Source organism: Poecilia mexicana, unplaced genomic scaffold (genome assembly GCF_051168715.1).
Source record: "Poecilia mexicana isolate PSO_F unplaced genomic scaffold, ASM5116871v1 scaffold_18, whole genome shotgun sequence".
NCBI lineage: Eukaryota > Metazoa > Chordata > Actinopteri > Cyprinodontiformes > Poeciliidae > Poecilia > Poecilia mexicana.
Window position 1 is genome coordinate 10351616 of NW_028263387.1, and position 24201 is coordinate 10375816.

The 24201-nt window shown below is 40.7% G+C and overlaps 1 protein-coding gene across 1 annotated transcript; it reads right to left on the bottom strand.

The window, feature by feature from the left end:
• Positions 1-1552: 1552 nt before the first annotated feature.
• shtn2 (shootin 2) lies at positions 1553-16209 on the bottom strand. Its single transcript, XM_088015310.1, has 17 exons — positions 16039-16209; positions 14597-14646; positions 14157-14217; positions 12981-13075; positions 12642-12879; positions 12044-12141; positions 11611-11692; positions 9768-9862; positions 6478-6630; positions 6175-6394; positions 4881-5016; positions 4214-4266; positions 3907-4004; positions 3796-3816; positions 3635-3688; positions 3383-3533; positions 1553-1821 (listed from the first exon to the last, which is right to left on the bottom strand). The coding sequence occupies exons 1-17, from the start codon at positions 16070-16072 to the stop codon at positions 1631-1633; spliced, it is 1830 nt and encodes a 609-aa protein (XP_087871436.1). The 5' UTR covers positions 16073-16209; the 3' UTR covers positions 1553-1630.
• Positions 16210-24201: the final 7992 nt, after the last annotated feature.

The following is a 24201-nucleotide window of genomic DNA, read 5'->3' on the forward strand; positions in this document are numbered from 1 at the left end:
TCACCAGCCCTCTGGATACTTTTTTTTTTTTTTTGCCAAAAGCCTTGGAGTCCACCAATATGTGTTTTGGTGAATGATTCCCATTATTCAATCTCTAGCTGCCTTGATGCGTGTCTGGTGTTCAATTGGCTATTTTCATGTCTTTTTGTTATACAGATTTCTCAAGTTCGCACATGGAAACGTATCAAGAGCTGCAGGTTTGAACATAACAGGAAAATGAAATAACCTATGAGGACTTTAACCTTAAAATGGAACAGGACTTCTGCTTTAAAGTGGCTTATAAATGGTTCAAGATGGGGTTAATATTTCATAAATTATGACATCTAGATTATGAATATCATACTTATTTCAATTATATTTAAATGACTAGAAATGTCGTCTCCATAGAACATGTTAAAAGAAAAAGAAGCATGAATTTATTTATTCTTCCCTCTTTATTTGAGTCTTTAACCTACACTCACTCCCACGTCTAGGACACACGTACACACACACACACACACACACACACACACACACACACACACACACACACACACACACACACACACACACACATATATTTGTTTTGCTATCTTTGTGGGGACTTTCCATTGACTTCCATTCATTTCTACAGCCTAAAGGTTTCCCCTCGTGGGGACCAGGCTCCGGTCCCCACGAGGAGCAATTGGTCCCCACAACGTAGTATATGTCAGGAAAATTGTCCCCACAAGGTATTACAAACACACACACACACACACACACACACACACACACGCACACACACGTATAGATTCAATAACCAAAAACCAAAAAAAAAAAAGCAGGTGCCACGCATTTCTACATCTTAAAAGGCGCCACTTTTAAGACCAAGGTTCAAAACAATAAAAAATGTATACCTGGGCGTGAAAAGGCAGGTGTTAAATAAGGTAAATATATAATGCGAAACAGTGTGAAGACACTAAAACGGTGTCAGAGTGAAAGGTGAGAGGAATGTCCTCTTTTCTTCAAATGCTTTCAGCTGAGGCGTATAGACGGGCAGCGAGGAGCAAAGGTGTGCGCATTCATTCATCCGTGCCGCATATATATGCAGCATCTGAGGAGAGGTGAGAAAACTGAAGGGAGTGGGGAGAGGGAGGGGAGGTGGGGAGGGGGGTCTGCTGCATTTATTTAAAAACTTTCAGGAGGGGAAGCCATGGCTCTTATCTCAGCGACGCCTCTGGGCTCGGGGTGTGACAGCCTTAATGTGCCAAAATAAGAGGCAGCCTGTATTCTGCTGCCGGATCACGCTTCGGGAAAGAAAGAGACACCCAAGGAAGGAATTGGGCGAGGGTATTCATAGAAGGGTTTTAATGGCTCTGGTCATCTTTTATCTATTTTCTGTTGAGAAAAAAAAGTCCTTTAACCTACATCTGGTGAAACACGAGGGGTAAAAAAAAAAAAAAGGCTGCTGGACATTAAATAGAGCTGAAAAAGCTCAGGTATATATGTCACAACAAGGACCGGCTTTTTTCCAGCTAAGGTCAAACATCAGTCTATAGTGATATCCTAAAATGACTGCAAGAAGAACAGAATAGTTTGTTTAATACGTGTTTTATTTGAACATTAACCAAAAAATAAATCAGGCAGTAGGAGTGCGTCTTTACGTAAGGCGTTACGATGGCACATTTTGTTGGAGAGGCTGCTGTACGCCTCCGTGGCTGACGATCAGCGCTGACGCTCTGATGCGGGAATCTCTCTTCTCCCTGTTTTGCTTCAGCCTCCGGAGCACAGGTGCACTGCCGCTCTCACCGGCCCAGGGACAGTCACCTGCCGCTGGGACACGCTGCTGGCCCTGCTGGAGATCTGACCGAGAGAGATAAGCACATATTCAGGTTAGGCACGAAGCCGAAGAATGAGAGCTACGGGACGCACCGGAACACATCCGTTCGGACAAAGAGGCTCGTTTCGGATGTACAGGGAGCTCTCGGTCACTGTCCTTCTGCAGTCGGACACCATACAGCAATTCCTTTATTTTAAAGATCAAATTCTTTCACTTTTGTGTGGATGAAGTCGTTTTTACGACGCAGTAGTGCAAACAAGCACAACTTTCGAAGAGTCCTTTTGTGGTTTTATGAGACAAAACAACACAAAGCAACACAAGATTAAGCGAAGGGAAAGTGACAAAAGCAAATCTTGACAAAATGTGGTCGCTCTCCACGACCAGAACTTTCTAAAACTACATTTCACAGATGTTAACAGATACAAGAGACTGATTTTGTTATTTATTGGTATTTGACTTTTGTCTCTTGGTCTTTAACTCCAGCATCAACTTCATCCAGCTTTTATTCCACCAGCGAAGAAACGTAATCCCGCAGCATAATGCTACCACCCCCACGTTTCGCAGCAGGAATGGTGTGTTAGTGTGTGTTGGTTTCCCACCACGAATATCATTATTTTTGAGTGTAGACCAAAAGTATTACAGCTTCCACATGTTTGCAAACCAACTTTCTTTTTGCCGCCGATTCATAAAAGTCAGGCTTGTTGCGTGAACGATGTCTGTCCTTGTGGGTCCTTAGCAGCACAGATTCAGTACTGACGTCGTCTCAGGGCATTTTTGCACAAATACACTGTCAATTCACTCATACGTACACTTTCAAAGTCAAGTAAATACATTCTAGCAATCTTAATTATTAAACAATGCAGTTAAATTTAGTTTATTATTCTAGAGGGTGAAATGTTTCCTGAGAATATCTGGCCGATAACGAATCCCTGACTTTGCAGCGCTCATCTTCTTTCCATGTCAGATTCAAGATGATTGAACAGAGTACAGTCAATAAGTTATAATTTGATGAGGCTTGTTTGTGAATTCAAAAGTACTTTTTGACAATAATCTTGAAGCAGATGGTAAATACACTTCTCGTTAAGACCACATTTCCATGTTAAAATATTTCATTTTCGTCTGAAATTATCCCAATGGTAAATGTTGTGTTTTTTTTTCCATCAGCCGGTAAGACGAAAATCTTCATAATTAACAGAAATAAAAGCTCGAAAACATCAAACTGCTTGTAGTTAATGAACACAGTGTGTGTGTTTCACTTAGGAAGCCAAATAAATGAACTTTTTAATAATTTTCTAATATTTTGATTGAGTGCAGTTTTTTCAACCTGAGCATGGTTTAAACTTCTCTACAACTTTCTCCCCTTTAAATGTCTGAAGTTACTTTGCCTCCACGATGCCGGCTGTTTATTAATCTCCTCCAAATGACATCCGAGTATCAAAAGTTGTTGTGTTTATTCAGAAAAAACGTCTTACAGGAACTAACAGGCTGGAAGACAGAGAAACAAACAACAGAGAAACAGTAGAGGATAGAAAATGGCGGCCAACCAAACTAACAGAAGACAGAGGACAGTAGAAGTGGCTGTACCGCAGGTTGGAGCTGAGGACTGCCGGTCCGGGTTTTCTCCCATCGCTCTTCTTCTCCTCTGGAGGACCAGCTGCAGCTCTGCCTCGCCGACGTTCCTGCCGATCCCCCTCCTGGAGGGCACCCTGCGGAGGTGCTGCCGCTTAATGTTGTCCTGTTACAGCGGGCGGCAAAGCAGCACAAGAGAATTAGAAAACTAAAAATAAAGAAAAGCTCAGCTTCTCGGCGAAGTGATGAAAGCTCTGAGCTTATTACCAGCATTCCCTTTAATTCCAGGACGGCTGACTTCCTGTTTTCACTCCTCTGGTCCTGTAGGAGGATACGGTGTTGGAAAAATAAATGTTTTATTAAAAATCATATAATTCTTCTCATAAAGCGAAAGAGAGAAGGAGAAAGAAAGGTAATCTATAGCTGACCCTCCATGAGCTGTCTTCTTCCTGCAGGCAGAGAAGATGCAGATACTCAAGACAGTTTATCAGTTTTATCTTTAGATTAGATTCATAACACGCTCAGTATGCATTAATTACCTGGATGTTTTTTATGGGCCTCAGGACAATGCCTTTCCTTATTCTCTCCATCATTTCATCCACTGCCTTTGCCTTAATGTCGTTCAACGGCGCTGGCTCTTAAAGAAAGTCAAGTCACACGCATTGCATCATGGGAAGGAGGCAGCAGAGTAACTGCTTTAAAAAAACCTCAGTTTTCAAACAAAGCATTAGAGGAACATGGATTACTTTATGAGCTCCAAAACACTGAACCGAGTTCAGATTTTAAACCTCATGTCAGGGAGCAGAAAAAGTAAAAACAACACCAAAAAAAAAAAGGAAAACTCACTGTTATCGCCTCTGTCGACTCGATGCTTCCTGCTCCTGAGGAAATCCTGCAAGCTGCATGTGGGTAGAAAGACAGTTCAGTTTTAACTCTAACGGCCTCCTTACTAAAAATAACGAATAAATACACTATGTGGTAAAAGTATTCATCTCCTGCCTTCTCCTCCAGGGCCGGTGTCCTGCTGCTTTTAGATGTTTCACTGCTTTAACTCACCTGAGTCAAACAGGTTAAATAATTAGCAGGAGTCTCGAGACCCTGACTGGATACTGAGAATGTGATTCAGCCGTTCGATTCAGGGACACATCTGAAAGCTGCAGGACACTCGACCTGCGGATGCCTGGATCTGAGGATCACTGGTCCAGAGGAAGAGTTTATCCAAACGGTTTAAAAACGATGTCGGCCCACCGTTTGAATCTTCAACCACCACAGTTTGATGACTGGCGTTAATACACAGATGACAAGCTATAACTCTGGTTCTGTTTGCAGAGTGGATTCTTCACACGTGCTGTGGCCAAAGTGATCGAAACATCTGAATTCAAGTATTTGGAGAGCTACGCATGTATTTATGCTTGGGACTGCTAGTTGGTTTTAAAAAGAAAACAACTGAAACAGTAGTTCAACCTTCATGCCATCCAATGGAAGAGAGCAGAATGAATTTTGATCGACGTACTTGATGACAGGAGTGGCTGAAGGAAGAGGAGGTGGAGGAGGAGGAGGAGGAGGAGGAGGTGGAGGAAGAGGAGCAGTTACTTCCTCCAGATCTTCATTTTTCTCCTCTGTGTTCATCCTTTCCTGTAATTGTTTCACTATAAAGAAAGACAAATAGTAACACTTTATTTGAAGGGATGTGCATAATACTGCCATGAACAGGAAGGAGTCGTCATGAATGCTTATGACTGTTGTCATTCGGTAAATAATGACTCTTTTAATGCGAGGTTGTTCTAAAACTTCCATTGAAAGCGCATTAAAAGTGTCAAATTTGCACTAAAAGTGTCTTTATTTATCCAATGGCACTTCATGACAACAGTCATAAGCATTCATGAAGACTCCTACAGGTGTTATAACATGTTTATGACAGCATTATGTCAGTCTTATACACACCACTTCAACTAAAGTGCTACCAGACAAATGAACCATGCAGAGCATGTCCAAGTTTTATATGACAGCAGTTCATATTTATATGTGCATAAAAATATAGTTCAGGTAAGACGTGGCAGTAAATTGGTTCTTATCTCCTGCTAAATAACTAAAATCTTGAAAGTGATGACTGGAAAAAAGCACATTAGCACAAAAACCAAACAAAAAGGGTTTTTTAATGCTGCCGCTGCTACTCTCCGTCCTGCTGTGCCTTGAGTCCTGGCGAATTGATAAACATGTGGGTCTAAATGTGACGTCCTGTGTTGTCTTTGAAGAATGCGTGTCGGTTTCTGAACGGTGTGTGTAAATCAGGATCAGTGCTGTGGAAACCCATTAAATCTTCAGTGTGCTGCTGTTCTGTGAAATACTGATGGATAAAAGGATCTGGGAACGACATGTCAGTGCTGTGTGATGCTGTCGGTTCAAGCGTCCACCATGCCATCAGGACTTGCATCAGATTAAGTCATGTTGCGATTGGGTCATTGGTGCGTAATCGGTGCTGCAGCGGCGTCGGTTCTCTCCAAATCAGCTACAGCATAAGTTTGTGTGAGTGTGAGTGAGTGCAGTGCTTATGTCAGACTGGCTTATGTGGTGATCCATTGATGTGGAAAGCGATATTCATGTCTTCCAATGTCAATGAAACAAAAGGCAGTAACAATCCCGACTGCCTAACGGCGCGGCCCGGGGAATTAAACAGCATTCAGAACCAGCTGGATCGTGCTTCATCAGGCCAAACCTTTACCGAACCCCAAGATTCAGATTGGTGCGTCTCCAGTTTTCTGCGCGTGGCGTTCGCTGTTGTTGCTAATGATGCTTCAAGCTGTTACCTTCCTCTCTCAGCTCCGCCACTGACGCTTCGGCCTGAGACAGCTGACCCTCCAACGTCTTCCTCTCCTCTTCACTCTTCCTCAGCTGCTCCCTCAGCTCTGTGACTGGTGCGTCGGCCTGAGACACTCGACCCTCCAACGTCTTCCTCTCATCCTCGCTCTTCCTCAGCTGTTCTCTCAGGTCCTGCAGCTCCTCCTCAGCGCCTGTACCCGGTTTGATCTGACCCACAAACACAGGAGAGACTGACGAAATGTCGCTGCATATACGTCACAAATCCACGTTTCTGCCGCTGCGGCGCGCACCTGGTCCTGGTAGTAGCGCTGGATGTTGCACAGGGCCGTGTTGATGCCGCAGATCTGCGTCAGCGCCTGCTGCAGCCCAAGCCGCACGTCGGCCTCGGAGGCGCACGCCTCCGTCGCGCTCGGCCTCTCGGCCACCTTCTGCTCCGCCAACATCTGATGAGACAAACCAAGTCTGGCTTCACCTCTAACATTTTCAACCCATCCTTGTAATCATCTGCTTTGAAGGAAATGGAAAAGAAACACATCGACTACAATGAACCGCCATTAGAGGAAAATGAAGGGAACTGAATTGCTGGTTGTAGAAAACGTCTCTCCCCAGGAGGCTGTCACAATGCGGGGGGAAAATGTTTTCAAACCATGTGTTTGACTGAACAACGACTCGGGAGCCGTCATTACTCATAGGCTTCACTGTAGAGCAGGAACTGTGTAAACAGGACGGTTTTTCTGTGAGACAAAGCGTCATTACTCTTCCATTATGAAGAAACAATTCTGGCTTTGCCTCAATTCACTGTGAAATTGTTTCTTTCTCTTTTTTTAACCCCGTCTTTTCATTGTGACAGATGAATGCACCAGTTGTGGTTATTAACTAGAGAATCAAGTTCCAAATAAACCTTTTGTTCTTTTTGTTCTTTTACCCAAATCCTGTCAAGAGCTCGAATGTTACAGCTCAGATCTCTGCGACGTGGTCGTCGAACCGGTTTAAAAGCAAAAACAGAACAAAAAAAAAAATCCAATAAAAGTCACACATTTATAAAATGCTGGCAGGTCTGATGAAAACTGATTCCGTCCAGGAACGCTTCCTGCCCTCTTCCAGGTTTTTAGGTTCGTAAAGATTTTCAGGGCAATTTTTTTTAAGCAGGAAATTTTAAAAATGTGTTTTCTGAAAGTGAGCAATGCACTTATTTTCTAATACTTTGGTGATCTGAAATACTTTAGTGACGCATGTCCAAGTTGAGCCAGTGTTAGTGGCATTAAAACCATTAAAACATGTCGATGCCGCCTGCGGTTTTCTCGTCCGCCCTGATTTTGACACATAAACAATGACTGCGTTACCAGAAACTAATTATTTGGTTTCATTCTAGGTATTTTTAATTTTCCACTGAATACATAAATACAATTTCAACATTGTATTTATCTCAGATGAGATTATAAATGACATTCTTGACTTTCAGCTTAATTTTTAAACACGTGTTTTCAGATTCTGCCGGATCTTTAAATGTTATTTTCAATTTATTAAGGGATGACCAACGTCTGACTGAACAAATGTATTTGATGTCATGAGCAAAATGATTGGTTTTCAGCTTAAAGTTGAATTTATAAATGCTGTTTAGAGCTTTCAGCTAAGCTTACAAGCACAATTTTCCTCTTTCAGATAAATCTGTAAAGTTCGTTCTCTACATTCACCTGAATTTTGGACTTCCAGCTGGTGAAACAAAAAGTTTTAACCTCCAGCTGAGTTTAAAAGCAACTCTTTTCGTCTTGAGGCTGGATTTTAAAATGCTGTTGGCTAGTTTACAACATTTTTAAACCTCAAGATGAGTTTTAAAAATGCATTTTTTTGGGGTTTCTGTTGAGTTTAAAATCAGAATCTCTGGGGGGGAAAAAAAACATCCAGAAGCAGCTGTTTACATCCTTTTGCATCAAACAGTCATTGGGTTTACATGTTCTGTGAGGATCACATTGTAATTGTTTAAAGAATGATCCAAATCCCTTTTACTCAACATTTCTTACTGTTTTTTTCTCTTACTGGTCAGGAAAACTGATCTATTTGTATTCATTATCTTTTAAACTCTGTGTTATCTTCCTTTCTTCTGTTTTTCCTCTTAGTGCACGAAACTCTTCCTACAACATAGCAACCAGCGGCGTGTGATGGGTTAAAGTTTGCTTAAAGCCACATAGCTCACTTATGATGAGAATCCTGAGGACATCCACTTGCCGTCCCTGAAATCAGCTAAGTGAGCATTTTTATGATTAAGTACGCCACTGAAAAACAGGAAGTGCGAGCAGAAAATGGGTTTTCATTTCTGCGTTTTTAGCCTGAGAACACACGGCAGCTTCAGATTCGGTTTGGTCTCCATCGGCGACGTGAACCACGAGTCTTTACGCTGCAAATTACACCACTCCGATCTCTGGTTCCCCTTCAGACGAGAGCCGTTTTCACACAGCAATTAGCACAGTTAGTTCACACACACTCACACGCACACACAGCAGAGCAAAGAGACAAAAGACACATCCGCACACACACACACACACACACACACACACACACACACACACACACACACACACACACACACACACACACACACACACGCACACACACACACACACACACAGGAAAAAAAGCTCAAAATTGTTTCCTGTTTGAGGATCCACATCATTATACCACCACACATGGCGGGGAAGAGGTGTGAATGGTTGTTGTTTTCAAAACACATGAAAACAGACAAATAGCAGCGCATACAAGAGGCATTCAGCGCACGGGGGGCCGGACGCCGGGGGGGTGAAGGGGGGTTTCTTTTACCCTGAACTGAGAGTAAAGGGGTGGAATTGTGTGAGGAGTTGGGGGTCCCTTTCACAGGTAAGGACCCCTGCAAGGCGGCCCATTGTGCGCCTGTCCGGTAAATGGAGGACGCGGCGCACAAAGGCGACAATTGCTATATGCTCGGCAAAACATAAAGGTGTCAGGCGAAGACAGGTTGTGCTTGAAGGCCGCTATTCTCCCACAGCAGCAATGATGACCGCTAATTATGGGGAGGGGAGGGGCGGCGCGGGAGGGGGAGAGATGTTTTGAAAGAAAAAAACAAAAAAAGCTGCCTTTATTTAAGGAGCAGCTGGGACAAGAAAAACTGTGGCTCGGTGTGCGTGCGTGTGTGTGTGTGTGTTTGGGTGTGGGGATCTCAAGTGAATTGATGTTTTCTCTGTCTGTGTGTGTTTTTGCTAGTGTGTGCGTGAATGCCAAGCCTCGTTGAGAGGGTCCAAATCTGACGGGCGGTGTGAAAACGGAGCCCCCCCCCTTTCATTTGACCTGCCACCTCTGTTGTACCCTGACACCAAGACCGCATGTGTGTGTGTGTGTGTGTCCCTGTCCTTTCTCTCACCACGGCCACCCGAAGGTCAGCGCCAACACCCCTTCTACCTTCCTGTGGCACGACCTGTCACCCTCAACGTCCACAGGTGCAAATGTGTGATAAAAATATTTCTGAGGGAAGATGAAAACACACACACACTCACACACACACGCACACACACACACACACACACACACACACGCGCAGACGCACACACACCTGATGGGCGAAGACTTCGGCGTGTTGCCGCAGGCCCTGCTCCAGCTCCAGCTTCTGAGACATTTCTGTGAACTCCTCGGTGACAAGCTGGGAGACTGGGCAAACACAGAAAAAAAACATAACAAAAAAGAGGAAAAACAGAGAGATCCAGATTCATTATGGTAACGCATCCCCGCCGGGGGAATTAACATATTATTTAGTCCGAGGGAAACAAGCTGAATTTTACTTTCAAATATCAACATAAAAGTAGCATGTTGACTATTCATATCCGTTCTCATGACCTCACGTTGCCCCGTTCACTTCTCATTTTCTGCCTCGGCTCTTTCAGCGCCTCAGATTCTGCGCTTGCTTGTGTTTGCAAGCATGCAGACATGTGGTGAGACCAGGCCACCAGGACGAGATCGTTTTTACACTTCCAGGCCCGTCAGCCGTCAACGACTTTGACGGCTGAGTGCAAAACGACCCGGGACGACTTATGAAACAGCTTAAAACCCGACTGTGTAGAGCTGCTTTTGGTTGGTAGCAAGTGGAACATCGATCAACATATTTGATGCGCATTTGCTTGACGATTTTCATGATGGTATTTGACAAAATGTTACGACTGTTGCTTGTTTCATATTTGGTGACCGCATGATATTTTTTATATCCTCGTTGATGAAAATGTGCCAGACAAATAAACTTGACTTGAAAGACATTAAAATTATGCTGCAGTTTCTTTACGCAGCTGTGCACTTATGATGAGAAACTATTCTTCAAACTCAAGTTAGAAAATCTGTCTCGTTATCGCTGGTTCTTGACCGCAGAGGTGAAAGTTGGGAGATATTTTACAAATTTTATCACTTTTGACTGAAATGATCTTGACCACCGGGTGATAAACAGAGGCCGCAATTATTGCAGCTGCAATTCCCACAACCAGGCAAACAGACTTAATGTCATTCAAATGGCATTATTTAGACATTAAAAGTCTATTCCTTGTAAATAAACTTTTCCCAATATTCAAAAGTCCAAAAAAATACATATGCAGTGCTGTGAAAAAAACGTTTGCCTCTTACAGATTTCTTCTTTTGTCACTTTTGTTTTGTTTTTTTGCCAGTGTTTCAAACCAGCTGGTAAATTTTAATATGAGACAAAGACGAAAAGACAAAAAGGAAACAATAATCCAAACCAACCTGACTGGGTGTGAGAATATAAATGCTTGGAAAACTGTGGAATAACTGCAAACCAATTGTTGTGGCCTGGTGACTATCAGACCTGTGGCGTTACGTCAATATGGCGACTCGAACGAGGCCGGAAAAAGCAGCAACTCGTGGCGTCTGTCATTCTGGAAAGGGGTTTTAAAGCCTCTTACAGCTTCAGGACTCCAGTGAGTTACAGTGAGAGTCGTTGGAGAAAACATGGAGCAGTGATGAACCTTTACATCCAAAATGACTTTCGAGCTCATTCGAAGGGTCGTGAAAGAACGTAAATTCAACTATTTCACATTTTGAGCTGCCGCCACAACATTGCGCAAGATTTGGAGTCTGTCTTTAACGAGACTTGTTCAAAAACGAATCGTAAAAACAACCCAGCCCCGTTTTCTCGAAAACTACAAATAGTAGCAAGTGACGGATATCTTCCTGACGTTGCTCCCCCCGTTTTAGTTGCTGTGAAGACAACTGTCTGGAAAACGAGCACACATTGCACTTCTGACGTACAGGTTTAAGACTCTAACCTTCCTTTCATGTCAGAACCCTGTGTTTGGTTAATGACTGGTGAGAAAGTTCACAATTACAATGAGTGATTAAAATGTTCCAGTGCAACATGCTTGATAATAACAGAAATTAAGATTTTAAGGAGACTTTACCTCTTTTGATTTTGGTCATGGTCTTGGTCTGCTTGCTCATTTTCCTCAGGATGGCTTCCTTCTCCTCCGCCTCTGCAACAAGCTGAAAAAAACATCAAGGTGAGATTCTCTCCCTGACCTCCATCATAACTCTTTCACCTCAGAGAAACTTTTTTATGTTTTTTTCTTTTCTAACCCATGACCTTTACAACTACCTGCCTTATTCTTTAAACATGCAACTACGTCACTTCCTCCGATCCTGAAATTGAAGAACCATAATCTACCTGCAGGGGTTCAATCGCAGTCCCCACATGCACAAAGAGTCCAAAACAGGAGCCGTCCCACCGGACCACAGATCCCAACACGATAAAAAACAAACACCCACGCACACGCACGCACGCACGCACGCACGCACGCACGCACACACACACACACACAGAGTGGTATTTAATACCTGCTCTCTGAGCTGGACCTGCTCTCTGGTCAGTTCCTCCACCTGATGCTCCAGCTGCAGCTTCTCAGCCAGCAGGCCGTCCAACGACGCCTGCATTGCTACAAACACACAGACAGACCCACCAAACTCACCATTAGGCTTTAAGAGTTGAACTGTTTTTAAGTGGTAGTTTTTTTATATCTTCATCTTCACGCTCTTTGGAAATACAGTCAAAAATGATGCAATACGTATTCTGTGCCAATAGGAGGCGCTGACATCGACAGCTTCATAAGGCAAAAGAACAACTTGAGCACGGCTAAAGCACTTCTAGGTTACACGGCCCCCCAAAACCAACAATGTTGGTTCTCCTTAGTCATTAAAAACCTTTCTTAGAGTTTTTTAATGAACTTGAGCAGATGAGAGTAGAAATAATTTCAGTTTTGTTGAATATTGACACTGCAAATTGTAGATAGCATTAAGGTTACCCAGGTCTTATCTCCTTGCTCCTTGGCTAAGGACATGGAGGTAAGATCTGTTTTTTGTTTTGTTTTTTTGTTGTTTTTTTTTAAGAAAAATGTTTTTAGAGGAATTAGATGAAATTACGTTCTGAGCAACTAACCTGTGATCTTGGCCTGACTTTCAAGCAGCAAGTTCTCTTCACTGTTACTTTCCCTGAAATTAGCCAGACTTCCATCAAACACATCGCCATCAACCACATCGCAACCAACCGCATCGACATCAACCGCCAGGTCAGTCTCTGGGTCAAGGGTCACAGTGACCAGGTGCTCTGGAAGGTTGGAGATCAGTGGCAATAGCATCTGGCTCTTTCTTTTCAGGGCCGTGTTCTCTTTGCTGACCTGTGCACCAGAGGAGACGACGGTTAGATGAGGAGAACGATGCAGCGCCATTGCCTGCCTTATTTGTGAGCTTTAGTTAATTTCTTGACATGAAGAGTTACTTTGAAAGCCAGAGCCTCCGCGCTCTCCCTGCAGGAGCGTTCCACCTGGAATTGGATCTCCAACATGTTCATCTCCTTCAGCAGCTGATTGGAAGCTGATCACAGAAAGGAGAGAGGGTTTTTTTTTTCTTTTCAGGCACAACAAAAAAATACCCTAGAAGAATCTTTATTATTTTCAATTTGGACATCTGAAACATTTTTGTGTGACATTGAAAAATCTACAATGCCCTAGAAGTGTTTCTACTATTTTTTTTTTTATTAACTTTTCACATGGTGTAAAGTCGAGTGATAGACCAACTGCATTCCTTAAGGACCAATGTCTTAAATGTCTTAAATGTCTTAAATGTGTCCCTGCTCCAGCAGATCCAAAGCATGTCAGCTGGTTCTATTCATCTCATACTGGTGTGTTGAATCAGGGAACATATGTAAATCATGCAGCACATCATCCTTTGGTGACTTTCAAGTTTTGATTTTTTTTTTTTTTTTTAATGCTCGCCTTCATGCACAGGAGAATTTAAAATTCTTTACAGATAAAATAGATGGAAGTGGAACAATATTTGGTGTTCAATTTCCTTATTTAGCCCCCTTTATTTTAATACCCTTAAATGATGAAATGGTTTTTATGGTGGAATAGTTTAGATTAAAGCATATTAATGTTGTACTTCCCCAAATCTAGTAGAAAATTGGAGGCAAAACTTAATAAATGGTTGAAATAAATCTTTTTTTTTATGTCCAAGCGGTAAAGTAGAAAGAAGAAAAATTCCTTCACCAGAGAAGTTTCTATTGACTCCAGAGAGCTGAACAGATACACACATCTCTCTTTTTTGTTGTTGTTTGTGAACTATGAATCACGTTGAAACATTATTACATCCGTGATTGAACACTTCTTTTATGTTAGCCAGTCATGTAGTGTTACCAGGAAATACAATAAAGTTTGAGGCTTTCAAATAAAAAAGTCTGACAGCTGTAAAGACATTTGCAGAGTACTGTATGTTTTTGATTCCCTCCTTCCAAAAGGGAAAAATAAATAAATAATACTTCTGCACATGAACTCAGTCGAAGCTCAGCAGAAATGCCAAGAACCTATCAGTGAACGTGTCCCTGCTTTGCGTCGCTCTGTTTGTGTTGTCGCTGAAACAAACCTGCGACGATCACAAACCTGCTGCAAACTCTCACCTTCCTCCAGCTCCATCAGCCTCTGATTGGCCTCGTCTCGCTGCTTCTCCAGGATCTCGCACTAACAATCAAAATCAGCGCAAGTGAGCAGAAGAAAACACATCAATCCGCTCGCATAAAATTCATTTTTATTCGCATTCTAAAGCCGTCGTCAGCCTCCACCGGAGGCACAAATATGATTTTGCCATTATTAATGCAATCAAGGCTGCAAACGTGGACTCTGCATTGTGCTTTGAGTTCCGCAATTTTGGCTCATTTTTTCACCTTTCTCGCAGATGTCGTTTTAAATTACACCGGGACATTTGCTAAGAAAACATCCAAATAGGAGCAGTGAAGAAGAAAAAAAAAAAAAAACAGATGTCAACACATCTGAGCAGGATTCATCTTTTTCCTCATGTGCTGCTGCTGATTGTCTCTAATGCACACTGTAACAGCAGTACCTGAATATCTTCCCAATCCTCAGAAGACAAGCAGCTGTCCTCATCAGAGTCTGCAAGGAGAAACAAATCATTTTTTATTTTTCATTCGCACAAAGCAGACAGATTGGGGAAACTAATTTGGAAAAGACAAAGCAGACGCATCCCAGCGTGGCTGGAAAAGGAAGTCCTCCGTGCGTTTCGCTCGCACAGATAAAAAAGGGATGTGAAATTTCAGAAAGAAGCCGATCAACATGTTTCGGTTTCTGTCACACTGGACTCAAGTGACAGGGAAAGTGAGTCACTCGCTGCTCGACAGTCTAACACGTCGTTTTCACTGATCTGGTGATGAGACTTTAAATCCCGCTGCAGGCGACTTGGTTCGCTTAGATGAGATGTTTTAGATGATCGAGCTATGTAGTTTTGTTAATTAATGTAGCAAGAAAGTAAACAGTTGCATCCTAAAAGTCTCTCGTTTGGCCTCATCGGTTCCACCAGACATACCTTTTGATTCGCTGTTCTTCTCAGAGAAAACTGACTTTCTCATGAAAAACCTTCCAAGCACTTCAATTATCTTCTTACCGATCGTTCCTGAATTTCAACATGGCGCTCTTGTGTCTTTCTTTTTAGTATTTCTTTGAGCATTGATCTTTGCTTGAGGTAATTTTTTACAGGTTAACTTCTAGAATATAGTGTCAAATATCTTTAAATCTTAAATAACTCTTGCCAGTGTAAAAATAATGGACTTCATGTAGTTTTGGATTTGCCTTACAACCATTCCCAGATTGATTGTTGGCCACAGTTGCTGCTCTGACGTCATTGCTGGTGTCTGTCCGCCCTGACATAAAGAAATCAACCAAAACTCCTGTTTCTATACCCCATCAGTCAGTTATGTAGAATTATAATACAATACAGTAAATTTTGAGGCTTTACTGCACATAAAAGCTTCAATTTGTCCTGATAAATAAATAAAAAAAAAATCAAAGTTTAAAACCCACAGTTCATGAATACAATCTTAAGTGCAAAGGACAGACTCATTGTCATTTTTGCAGTCTTAATTCCTTTTAAAAAACAATGTGAAACAACGTCAACTTGCTTCATGTCTTTTTTTTTTTTTTTTACAATGCTATACACACGATGTTTTAAAATGTGCTTCCAAGCAACATTTCATTTACAGTTTAAAAGTCTTGAAGGCTGCTTCAATTCCTGGTAAACCAGATTAAGTCAGACTAGGTGCAAAAAGTTTAATCAAGAAATGCATCAAGTGAAGCTTTAAAAAAAGGCAAAAGTGAAAGAAATAAAGTTTTCAGAGAATAAAATAACATGTCTACTGGCCAGCTGCCAAAAGTGAAACATTTTCTGCTTTTATGATCATTATTTTAACCAATTTAATCACCACCAATTTAAAAAAATATATATATGTGAAGTTAATTTAGCAAGATTTTATTTATTTTATCCATCCATACCTGCAACTGTGCTCTCCTCATCTTGTACCCACATCTTTCTGAACGCAAGATTTCAGATGTTATAATTTTTTTTTTTGAAAAAAGCTGTTGAATCCAGCACAATGAATATGCTATGATTTCTCTGAAAAGCAGCCAGTTTATACTGAAACTAACAAGTGGTATTTCTGACTAAACCTCGCCCCCACTGCCAAATACAAAAATGAGGAACTTCACGCCTCACTCAAAAACGTAGCATTAGTCACAAGAAGTTTTTCTTATTAGAATAAAGTCAGTCTTAATCAGTGGTATTTAGTGATCAGCAAGTTTCACGCAGTAAAAAGAAAAAAAACGCAGCTCTGCTTTGTGCATGCGGCGTCTTAAGAGTCGACTCTGTCTCTCTGCTGCAGACTCAATGTCACTCAAGCAGCCGGAGCAATGCAAGAGCTGCTTTCACTCCTCTATTAGCATCTGTGCTGGAGTTCATGACCTGTGAAGCATCAGCAGCCCACCGTAGGAACCATATTTCTGGGTGAGAAGTTGGCAGATGACTGAGGGCTGGTGGCACCGATGATGCTGATGACACACATTCCTCCACTGTGAATAATTTACGAGCTTCAAATTCCTGATCCCTCACTCCTGTTTTATTCATCCACCTGCCTTCCAGGAGTTGATTTCTAGTAGGACGCTAGATTTACTGTTTTTGGTGAGTTTTGGCAAATGCTGGATTTGATGAGCTGGATGGAGGTTAGAATATATATATATATATATATATATATATATATATATATATATATATATATATATATAGATATATATAGATAGATAGATAGATAGATAGATAGATAGATAGATAGATAGATAGATAGATAGATAGATAGATAGATAGATAGATAGATTTTTTTCTGAAACACCATAAAGTATAACATTTTTATTTTTATTTTGTTGTAAGTGTACTGTAATAAAGTGAACATTGAATTTTCCACCACTTCATACTATCACCAAAGTAACTGGTAGAATATATTCTTCTTTTTACAACATTTTTTATACTTAAATGTAGAGAACGCAGCAAATCTCTTAACATGATTTATTTAGAAATAATTCGAAAAGTAACATTTATCAGATAATATTTCGATATCTTAAATTAACGCAGTTATTTAATAGAATGTAATAATTGAGTGACATCCTGGTCCACACTCCATACCAGTTGGTGGCGGTAATGCACCATTTTCGTCAAAGAAGAAGAAGAAGAAGAAGAAGAAGAAGAAGCGGCGTCTCTTAACATGACGACACAAATGGACAGAAGCAACAGCAAGTCTTAAAACGGCCAAATAGCTAAGAGTAAAATGAAACGCCTCATGTTGGAGTATTTCACAAGAAAACCAGGTAATGAGTGTAAATTATGTAGTTTCTCTTCCAACTTTTAACAGCTGTTTTACATTTTAAATCTAATCAGCTCTTTTCTACCATTTTCCCCCTCTAAAGCTAACCTGTTGACGTGACGCTAGCACGTTTCTAACAAACAGTTGTTGCTTTTTCAGACTGAAGAAGCTGAAAACAGCTTCAATTTTCAGCTTTTTGTGTAATACTGATTTTTTGTCATTTTAATTTTATTTACCTTGTGCCATTAATCCTAAATTAGTACAAGCAAACTACTTGGCTAACGTCATCATAGCATGCTAGCTTGGTAGCTAAATGTTGAGGGAGGTTAAAAGAGAAGGAAACATACAACGTTTGACCCAACCGACCTTTGACTCCACAGAAAATAATCTTTGCATAGTCATAAAAAAAGTAATTTATCACACTTCCTACAGAGAAGATAAAAAAACAATCAGATATATATTTTGTTGCATATGAGAGCCATATGCAACAGTATTTTTTATATGTTTATATTCTATATTAAGTTTTTACTGCTTTCCAACAATAAAAAAAAGAACTGTTACTTCACTCACCACAGATAAAGCTTCAATAAAAAACTAAATGTCCTCATTTAAATTCCTGCAGACACATTGCTGACAGCCGGACCTCTTTATTTTTAGAAATATTTAAAATAATCACAAGAACTCATTTAAATTTTATTCTTTTCTTCCGCCCCCGGGGTTCAGGAGGACTTCCTGCACAGTGCAGGGATGAAAAGCGTTTTTGTGATGCTTCATCCTTGTGATTTAATGGTTCTTTTCTTCCCTCCTGTACTGCTTGTGGCCGTTCCGGGCTCCACCTGAGCACCAGAACCTCCTGCAGCCCAGGGCCGTGACCTTCACTCGTGACCCTTCAGCGTCTTCAGAAAGCTTCGCCATATCGGGTCACATTAGTGTCTAGAAGAGCTGGACATCATTTAGGAAGTTGATTCTTCTTATTTCTTTTTTTTTTCAGTGTGTTTTATTCATTCTGGTTCGATGGAAAACATTTCTTTGTGAATCACTTGGATCAGTGAAAGTATAAGTTTATGTCCATTCAGCCTTTGTTGCACTTTTTTGTCTAATTACGTTAATTCATCTCTATTTCACTCGTAAGTCTGCTTTCTTTTAATGTGAAAGGATAAAGTTATAACAAATGAATGCATTAAGCCAGTAACATAAAATTTATTAAATGTGTACAATTTATATAATTACCTTTTACAGAAAACAGTGTAATTAAATACAAAAAGTAAAAATGATAAACAGTAAATCATCTTATGTTCACCCACAAAGCATTGAAAAAGTAACCACAAATTTACAAATCTTCAGGTTACAACCACAACTTTCATTGTACTTTATTGTTTCTTGGGACACATTAACACAAAGTAGCACTTAATTGTGGATAATATAATGTGATCAAACTTTTTTAACAATTAAAAATGCAATAAAATAAAAATGAAAAACCCTTAATAAAATCAATTTCAACCAATTATCTCAATTTCAACCAATTATCTCATGAATTTACCTGATTGGTAAAAATAGTTCACCTGTGCATAATAAATGCAGCAGTTCTGTGAAGGCCTCAAGTGAACATTGGGGAACAAACAACACCATGGAGGGCAAAGACGGCAGAGAGAAGGTTGTGGAGAAGTTTGAAGTAAAGTTAGGTAATAGATAAAAATCCAATGGGGCGTAACAACAAACACACATCGACAGACCAGGCAAGGGGAGCGTCAACCAGGAGTCCCGTGGCAATTTGGACGAGCAGTAGCTCAACGGAAAACCAATATTCTGCTCTTATTAAAGACCTGAAATAAGAAAATCAAGTGTGTGCAGTTTGCCACAAGCTGTAAAGAGGACACCGAATCACGTGGAAGAAGTTGTTCTGGTCAGCTTAGACCAGAATTTAACTTTTATTGGCTTCATGAAAAATTACTTGCTGACAGGAAAAGTGGTCAGATGTAATAAAGCTAAATCCAGAGCAGCGGTCAGAGGGAACAGAGTCTTTAGACATGCTAGTTGGACAAATCCAACCAACATCTGGGTATACAGATGTTGGAATGAAGAAGTCCAAAGTATATTGGGTTGAGTAATGACCCAAAGTCCTTGTTTAACCCTTGTGCGTGCGAGGACAGAGGCAAACGTAGAGGACTATGGCAAATGGCAAATGATACAAGTTTTACGTGTGTGGGGTCGGTTGGACCCCATTCTACATACAAGGATTAAGAATGCAAGTAAAGAGCCCACTATTCAGATTTTAGAAACAGTTTCATTTTCCTTCCACGCTCCATTTACGCCATGCTTACATCACATTTATCCCCAATAAACAACCCAATCGAAGGTTGTTGTAGTGTGAGGACGTCCTTAAAACTCCTAAGGATGTGAATACTTTTTCAAGGCATTTTGCAAGTTGAGGATTTCTTCACACGTTTGTGCTGAGATCAGCCCCGTCTTCAGTTCTTTCCTCATTGAATCGCGCGGACGATCCGAGACTCCGTGAAGTCACGCAGCATGAAGTAGCTAATGTGCTTTCAGCTGTGAGCCGCAGCCTGCATGTGCTGCTACGCACTAATGACCGAGCACCGTGCAGGCGAGGGCAGAGAGGGGTTGAGCGAGTGTTGTCCTCGGACTATAAGTCGATGGCACACCAACAACGCAGGCGAGCTGATGAAACGACGCAGTTCAGAAATGAAGCGGCTGCTGTCCCAACGAAGAGCGGCGAGCTGACCTGTCCGTGTTTGACATCAGTCACAACAGGCATTTCATTTCATATCAGATTTGGACATCACCATAGATAAATTTCAGCCTGACTACATTGAAATATTTTTTTAATCTGACATCGCTGCGGTTCATAAAAGAAAGAGAAAAAGCTGAAAAGCCGATGTTAAAAGTTCAAGTTCGCGGTCATCTGAGGACACGAAACACGTGCAACCCACTAATCTGCCTCTGAACTGTGGCCCTAACGTTCGCTCTGCCGTTTCCTATTGAGGGATATAAATAGTGTATGTGCGCTCAACTTTTATTTGACGCCATGTGATGTTTACACAAAATGAAATAATCTGACCCCTGAAAAAAAAAAAAAAGAAGGATCCAGCCTGTGTTTTGATGTGGAGGTTGCATCTTTTGTGATTTGTAGGAGGAACATTTACAGAATGAGTTCTTTTAAATCCTTGGTTGCCCTCAGCGTTTTACCTTTAAACAAGCTGATTCAATCATAAATATATTTTAGGATTAGAATTAGGACAGAATAACTTCCTTAATGAGGATAACTATTTGTTATCCACTTTTCAGAGAAGCTACACTATAAAACCCTAAGCCTTAAACATTTTTAAAAAGCTTTTTCTAACTTTGCTGTAGAGATATGATTTTATTGTATGGTCTGCAATCTAAAAACAATCAATTTTCTGACATTTTAATCTCTTAATTTCTGATTTAAGTGTTTAAAGTTCCTCTTTTGTTTTTTTTTCTTCAGAAAACAAAAGTTTTTCTTTGTCCCATTTACTGAATTTGTAAATTATACAGAGGGTTTTTATCTATTGCCTGAATCAACAACTGGCTGCCACATTGATTGATTTTGATCAATTTTTATATTTCGTGGAAAGTTATTTGACAATAAAGTGCTCCATAAGGGTCCCTTAGAGACACACACAAAAAAATGCTATAGAAATGTTTCAACATGTTTTATCAATTTTAAATTAAAGAATGCTATCATTAATTACATTCCTCATCACCTGGCAAATATAAAAAAATTTTCTGAAAATACTTAACCCTTTAAATCTCAGTATTATTGATTAAGATATCTCTTTTTTTTTAAAGAATTTAATAATGTTTAATAAAATTTTGGTGGGCATTATTTAAGTTTGTAAAGAATTATATATATCATTTGTTTTATTTAATTTGTTTTTATTTTTATAATTTTTTTTATTTTAAGGTATGCAATAAGTTGATTTGCAGCACATAAAATACAATTTTCATGTTTTGTGAAGAATAAAACATGAAATATTGAAAAGATTTCAATATTCTAATTTTAATGTGTTATCTTGAATTTTTAATGGGAGACAAAACATTGCCAGAGAAGCACAGATTAACTTATTTAAATAAGAAAAAAACTAATGATGAAATATGAGATTTTATTGAATCTGCATTCCCACAACTAAAGTTATGTAACAAAAATAAATCTAAATCTAATCAAAAACCCCAAAATAAATGTCCTAGAGGAGGATTAAAGGTGAGCAAAGCATAAATAAGCTCCAGGTTTCAAAACGCTATAGGCAGCAGAACGACTCAAAACGGGTCGCTTAATATTTTATTAGTTGCTTAAAGCGTCGCCAAGCAACAACCAAAAAAAATGGACTCAATTAAAGGACATAATCTTTCTAAAGCATCTTAATTGTTGTTTATAGGTTTTTCTTCCTCCCTGTTGCCTCACTTCCAAATATCACGATTGGTTCGAGCACAATGCGTGCCTCTCAAGTTAAAAAACTGAACCCTGGCAACCCTTTACGCCCTCCGTCATCTGCATGAACTCAGCTGACTCTGCTTAAAAAACAAACAGCTCCCTAATGAAGCTGAGAGAAAGTGACGCGGCCGCGGCATCAGTTCGTTTAATACTCGCAGCACAATGGGCCGAGGTGACAGATCGTTGGATTTCATCACCACTGATATGATTTTTGAGGGAGTGAGGGGAGCAGAGGGGAGGGCTGAAGGATGTGATTATGGGCTGGGGTTTTGCATCCAGCGTGTGAAATTAGCCAAATCTGAGTCAGGCAGCGAGATTAGGAGGCAGAGGAGGGGGGGAAAAATATTTTTAAAAAGTCACACTCACCTGTTTCGGGGCCGCGGCCTACTCAGCTCTAATAACTGTGTGATTGGATTATGCCGGCTTTTAGCAGCGCCGCAGCTGCAGCTGACAGAGGGAGCTCTCCGCGCTCAGGTCGGGGCCGGGGTCAACGAGAGGCCAGCGGAGGCCGTGACCTTTTTTTTCTTTCTTTCTTTCTGCGGAAGACGCAGCCTTCGGCGGCGCTGCGCAACAGGAAGGGGAATGAAAGATTTTAAGAGACAAATCACAAGAGGAGGAGGGGAGGGAGAGGTTTTTCTTTGTTGGTTTCTTTTTTATTTTCATCTTAGCTCGGTGGTGACATGTTTGATTTCTGTAAATTCACAGAGGAGGATGTTTGAATTTAACAGGGGGAGCGGGAAAGATGGAGTGTGCTTGAGGAGGGAGACGGGATGTGTTGTGACAGAAGAGCCTCGCAGATACTGCTGGCCTCCTGGTGACTCCACTGTACGCTGGAAACACAAACAAACAAGCCAAACGCTGCTGCTGCCGCCTCCACCAAACCTATATCTGCTGCCTCACACATCCCTCCTTTCACAAAACCTATTCAGTTTTGTCCAAACAGGAATCATCTCTTTTTTTTTTTGTAGTAATAATTTAGTTGTTTTTTGGGGTTTTTTAGAGCCACCGGCTATTTATGCATCCTCCTAATGGGATTTTGCATACGATTCCCATTTGACATCATATCATGAAGTCACAGCTTCCAATGGCAGCTATTCCATAATCCTCACGCAAACATCCGAGGCTGCAGGTGTAAATGAACGAGTCCGGGCTGTTGTCACTGAGAATAGCAGCCTGATTATTCACTCCTCCCGTGGGGGTGGAGGTGGGGCAGCGGATTTGTCTCCGCATCACTTTAGACCAGGGGATGATGTCCGAGTCTATTGGAGAGAGTAAGTGACGATATTCCCCCTCTGGGATTGGTCTCAGTGCAGCAGCGCACAGACGCCCGAGCTCCCTGATTGGTAAAGCCGAGAGGACGAGCGTCCAGAAAACGGGATTTCAGGCTTCTCAAGGACGAAACGTGCAATCCGGCATCGTTCACACCGAAACACTCTCATCCGGCTGGGTATTCCGTATGAAGTCTAATCGATAATCAATGGTGAAATAGTACGTCTGCCTTAAACAGAGCGGTAGCTTCTTCCTCACCGTATCTTGGTTGCAGGTTTTTTATCACAGATGTATCCAAATTACAATGGCTCCTGGAAGATTTCTGAGTTATGCTGCACCAGGATAACCAGACTATGTTTTCTCAAACAAACAATATTGATCGAAAGAACATAATTTAGAATCTAATACATTTTCCAGGGGCTTGCTATGAATGAATAAATGATTTTCTGTAACTTTTTATTGTTGTGCTGTTCCTGCCATGTTTATGAACGTCACTGTAAAACAATACAAAAGAAATGACTGACTCTGCAGGTCATTTTGACATTTTGGATCATTTTTGTGTGTAATTCTTTTCTGCTTCAGAAGGATTATTTTTTGTTTGCTTGCTTTATCATCAAAGAGCAAACCAAATAAAACAATATTTTCTCTCTTTTTTATTTGGGCTTATCCTTTTAGTTAATTTGTGTAAAATAAAAATCAATTGAAGAAATAAAATCAGGCAAAACGTAAAAATAATTTTGGAAAATAAACGGTCAAATAAGAGGTAGTCTAAATATTAGAAAAATTATTGAAGATGTTTTATTTTTTGTGTATCCACATTTTTTTTTTACTTAATTTTTCTTGGAAGCCTTGTAATAAAAGCTCTTCTATTAAATCATAAAATAATCTGCTTATGCTGTATGTTTACTAATGTTTGGCTTTAATAGTAGCAAACGAACCGTCTTTTCTGAAAGCGTTTGTGTGTGTGTGTGTGTGTCTGTTCCCTTCATGCGCTGTAGGTGGCGCTCTAGCTCTGCCATCTGCCACTTGTTGCTCTGCTCTCTCTTCAACAGGTTCCTCTGA

Excerpts from the sequence above, each read along its gene's own strand:
- shtn2 (XM_088015310.1), bottom strand. The coding sequence starts at position 16,072 with ATGTGGGTACAAGATGAGGAGAGCACAGTTGCAG. Across the intron at positions 14,647-16,038 it reads TGAGGAGAGCACAGTTGCAG|ACTCTGATGAGGACAGCTGC; the intron begins GTATGGATGGAT and ends TTCTCCTTGCAG. Across the intron at positions 12,880-12,980 it reads CGGAGGCTCTGGCTTTCAAA|GTCAGCAAAGAGAACACGGC; the intron begins GTAACTCTTCAT and ends TCTGGTGCACAG.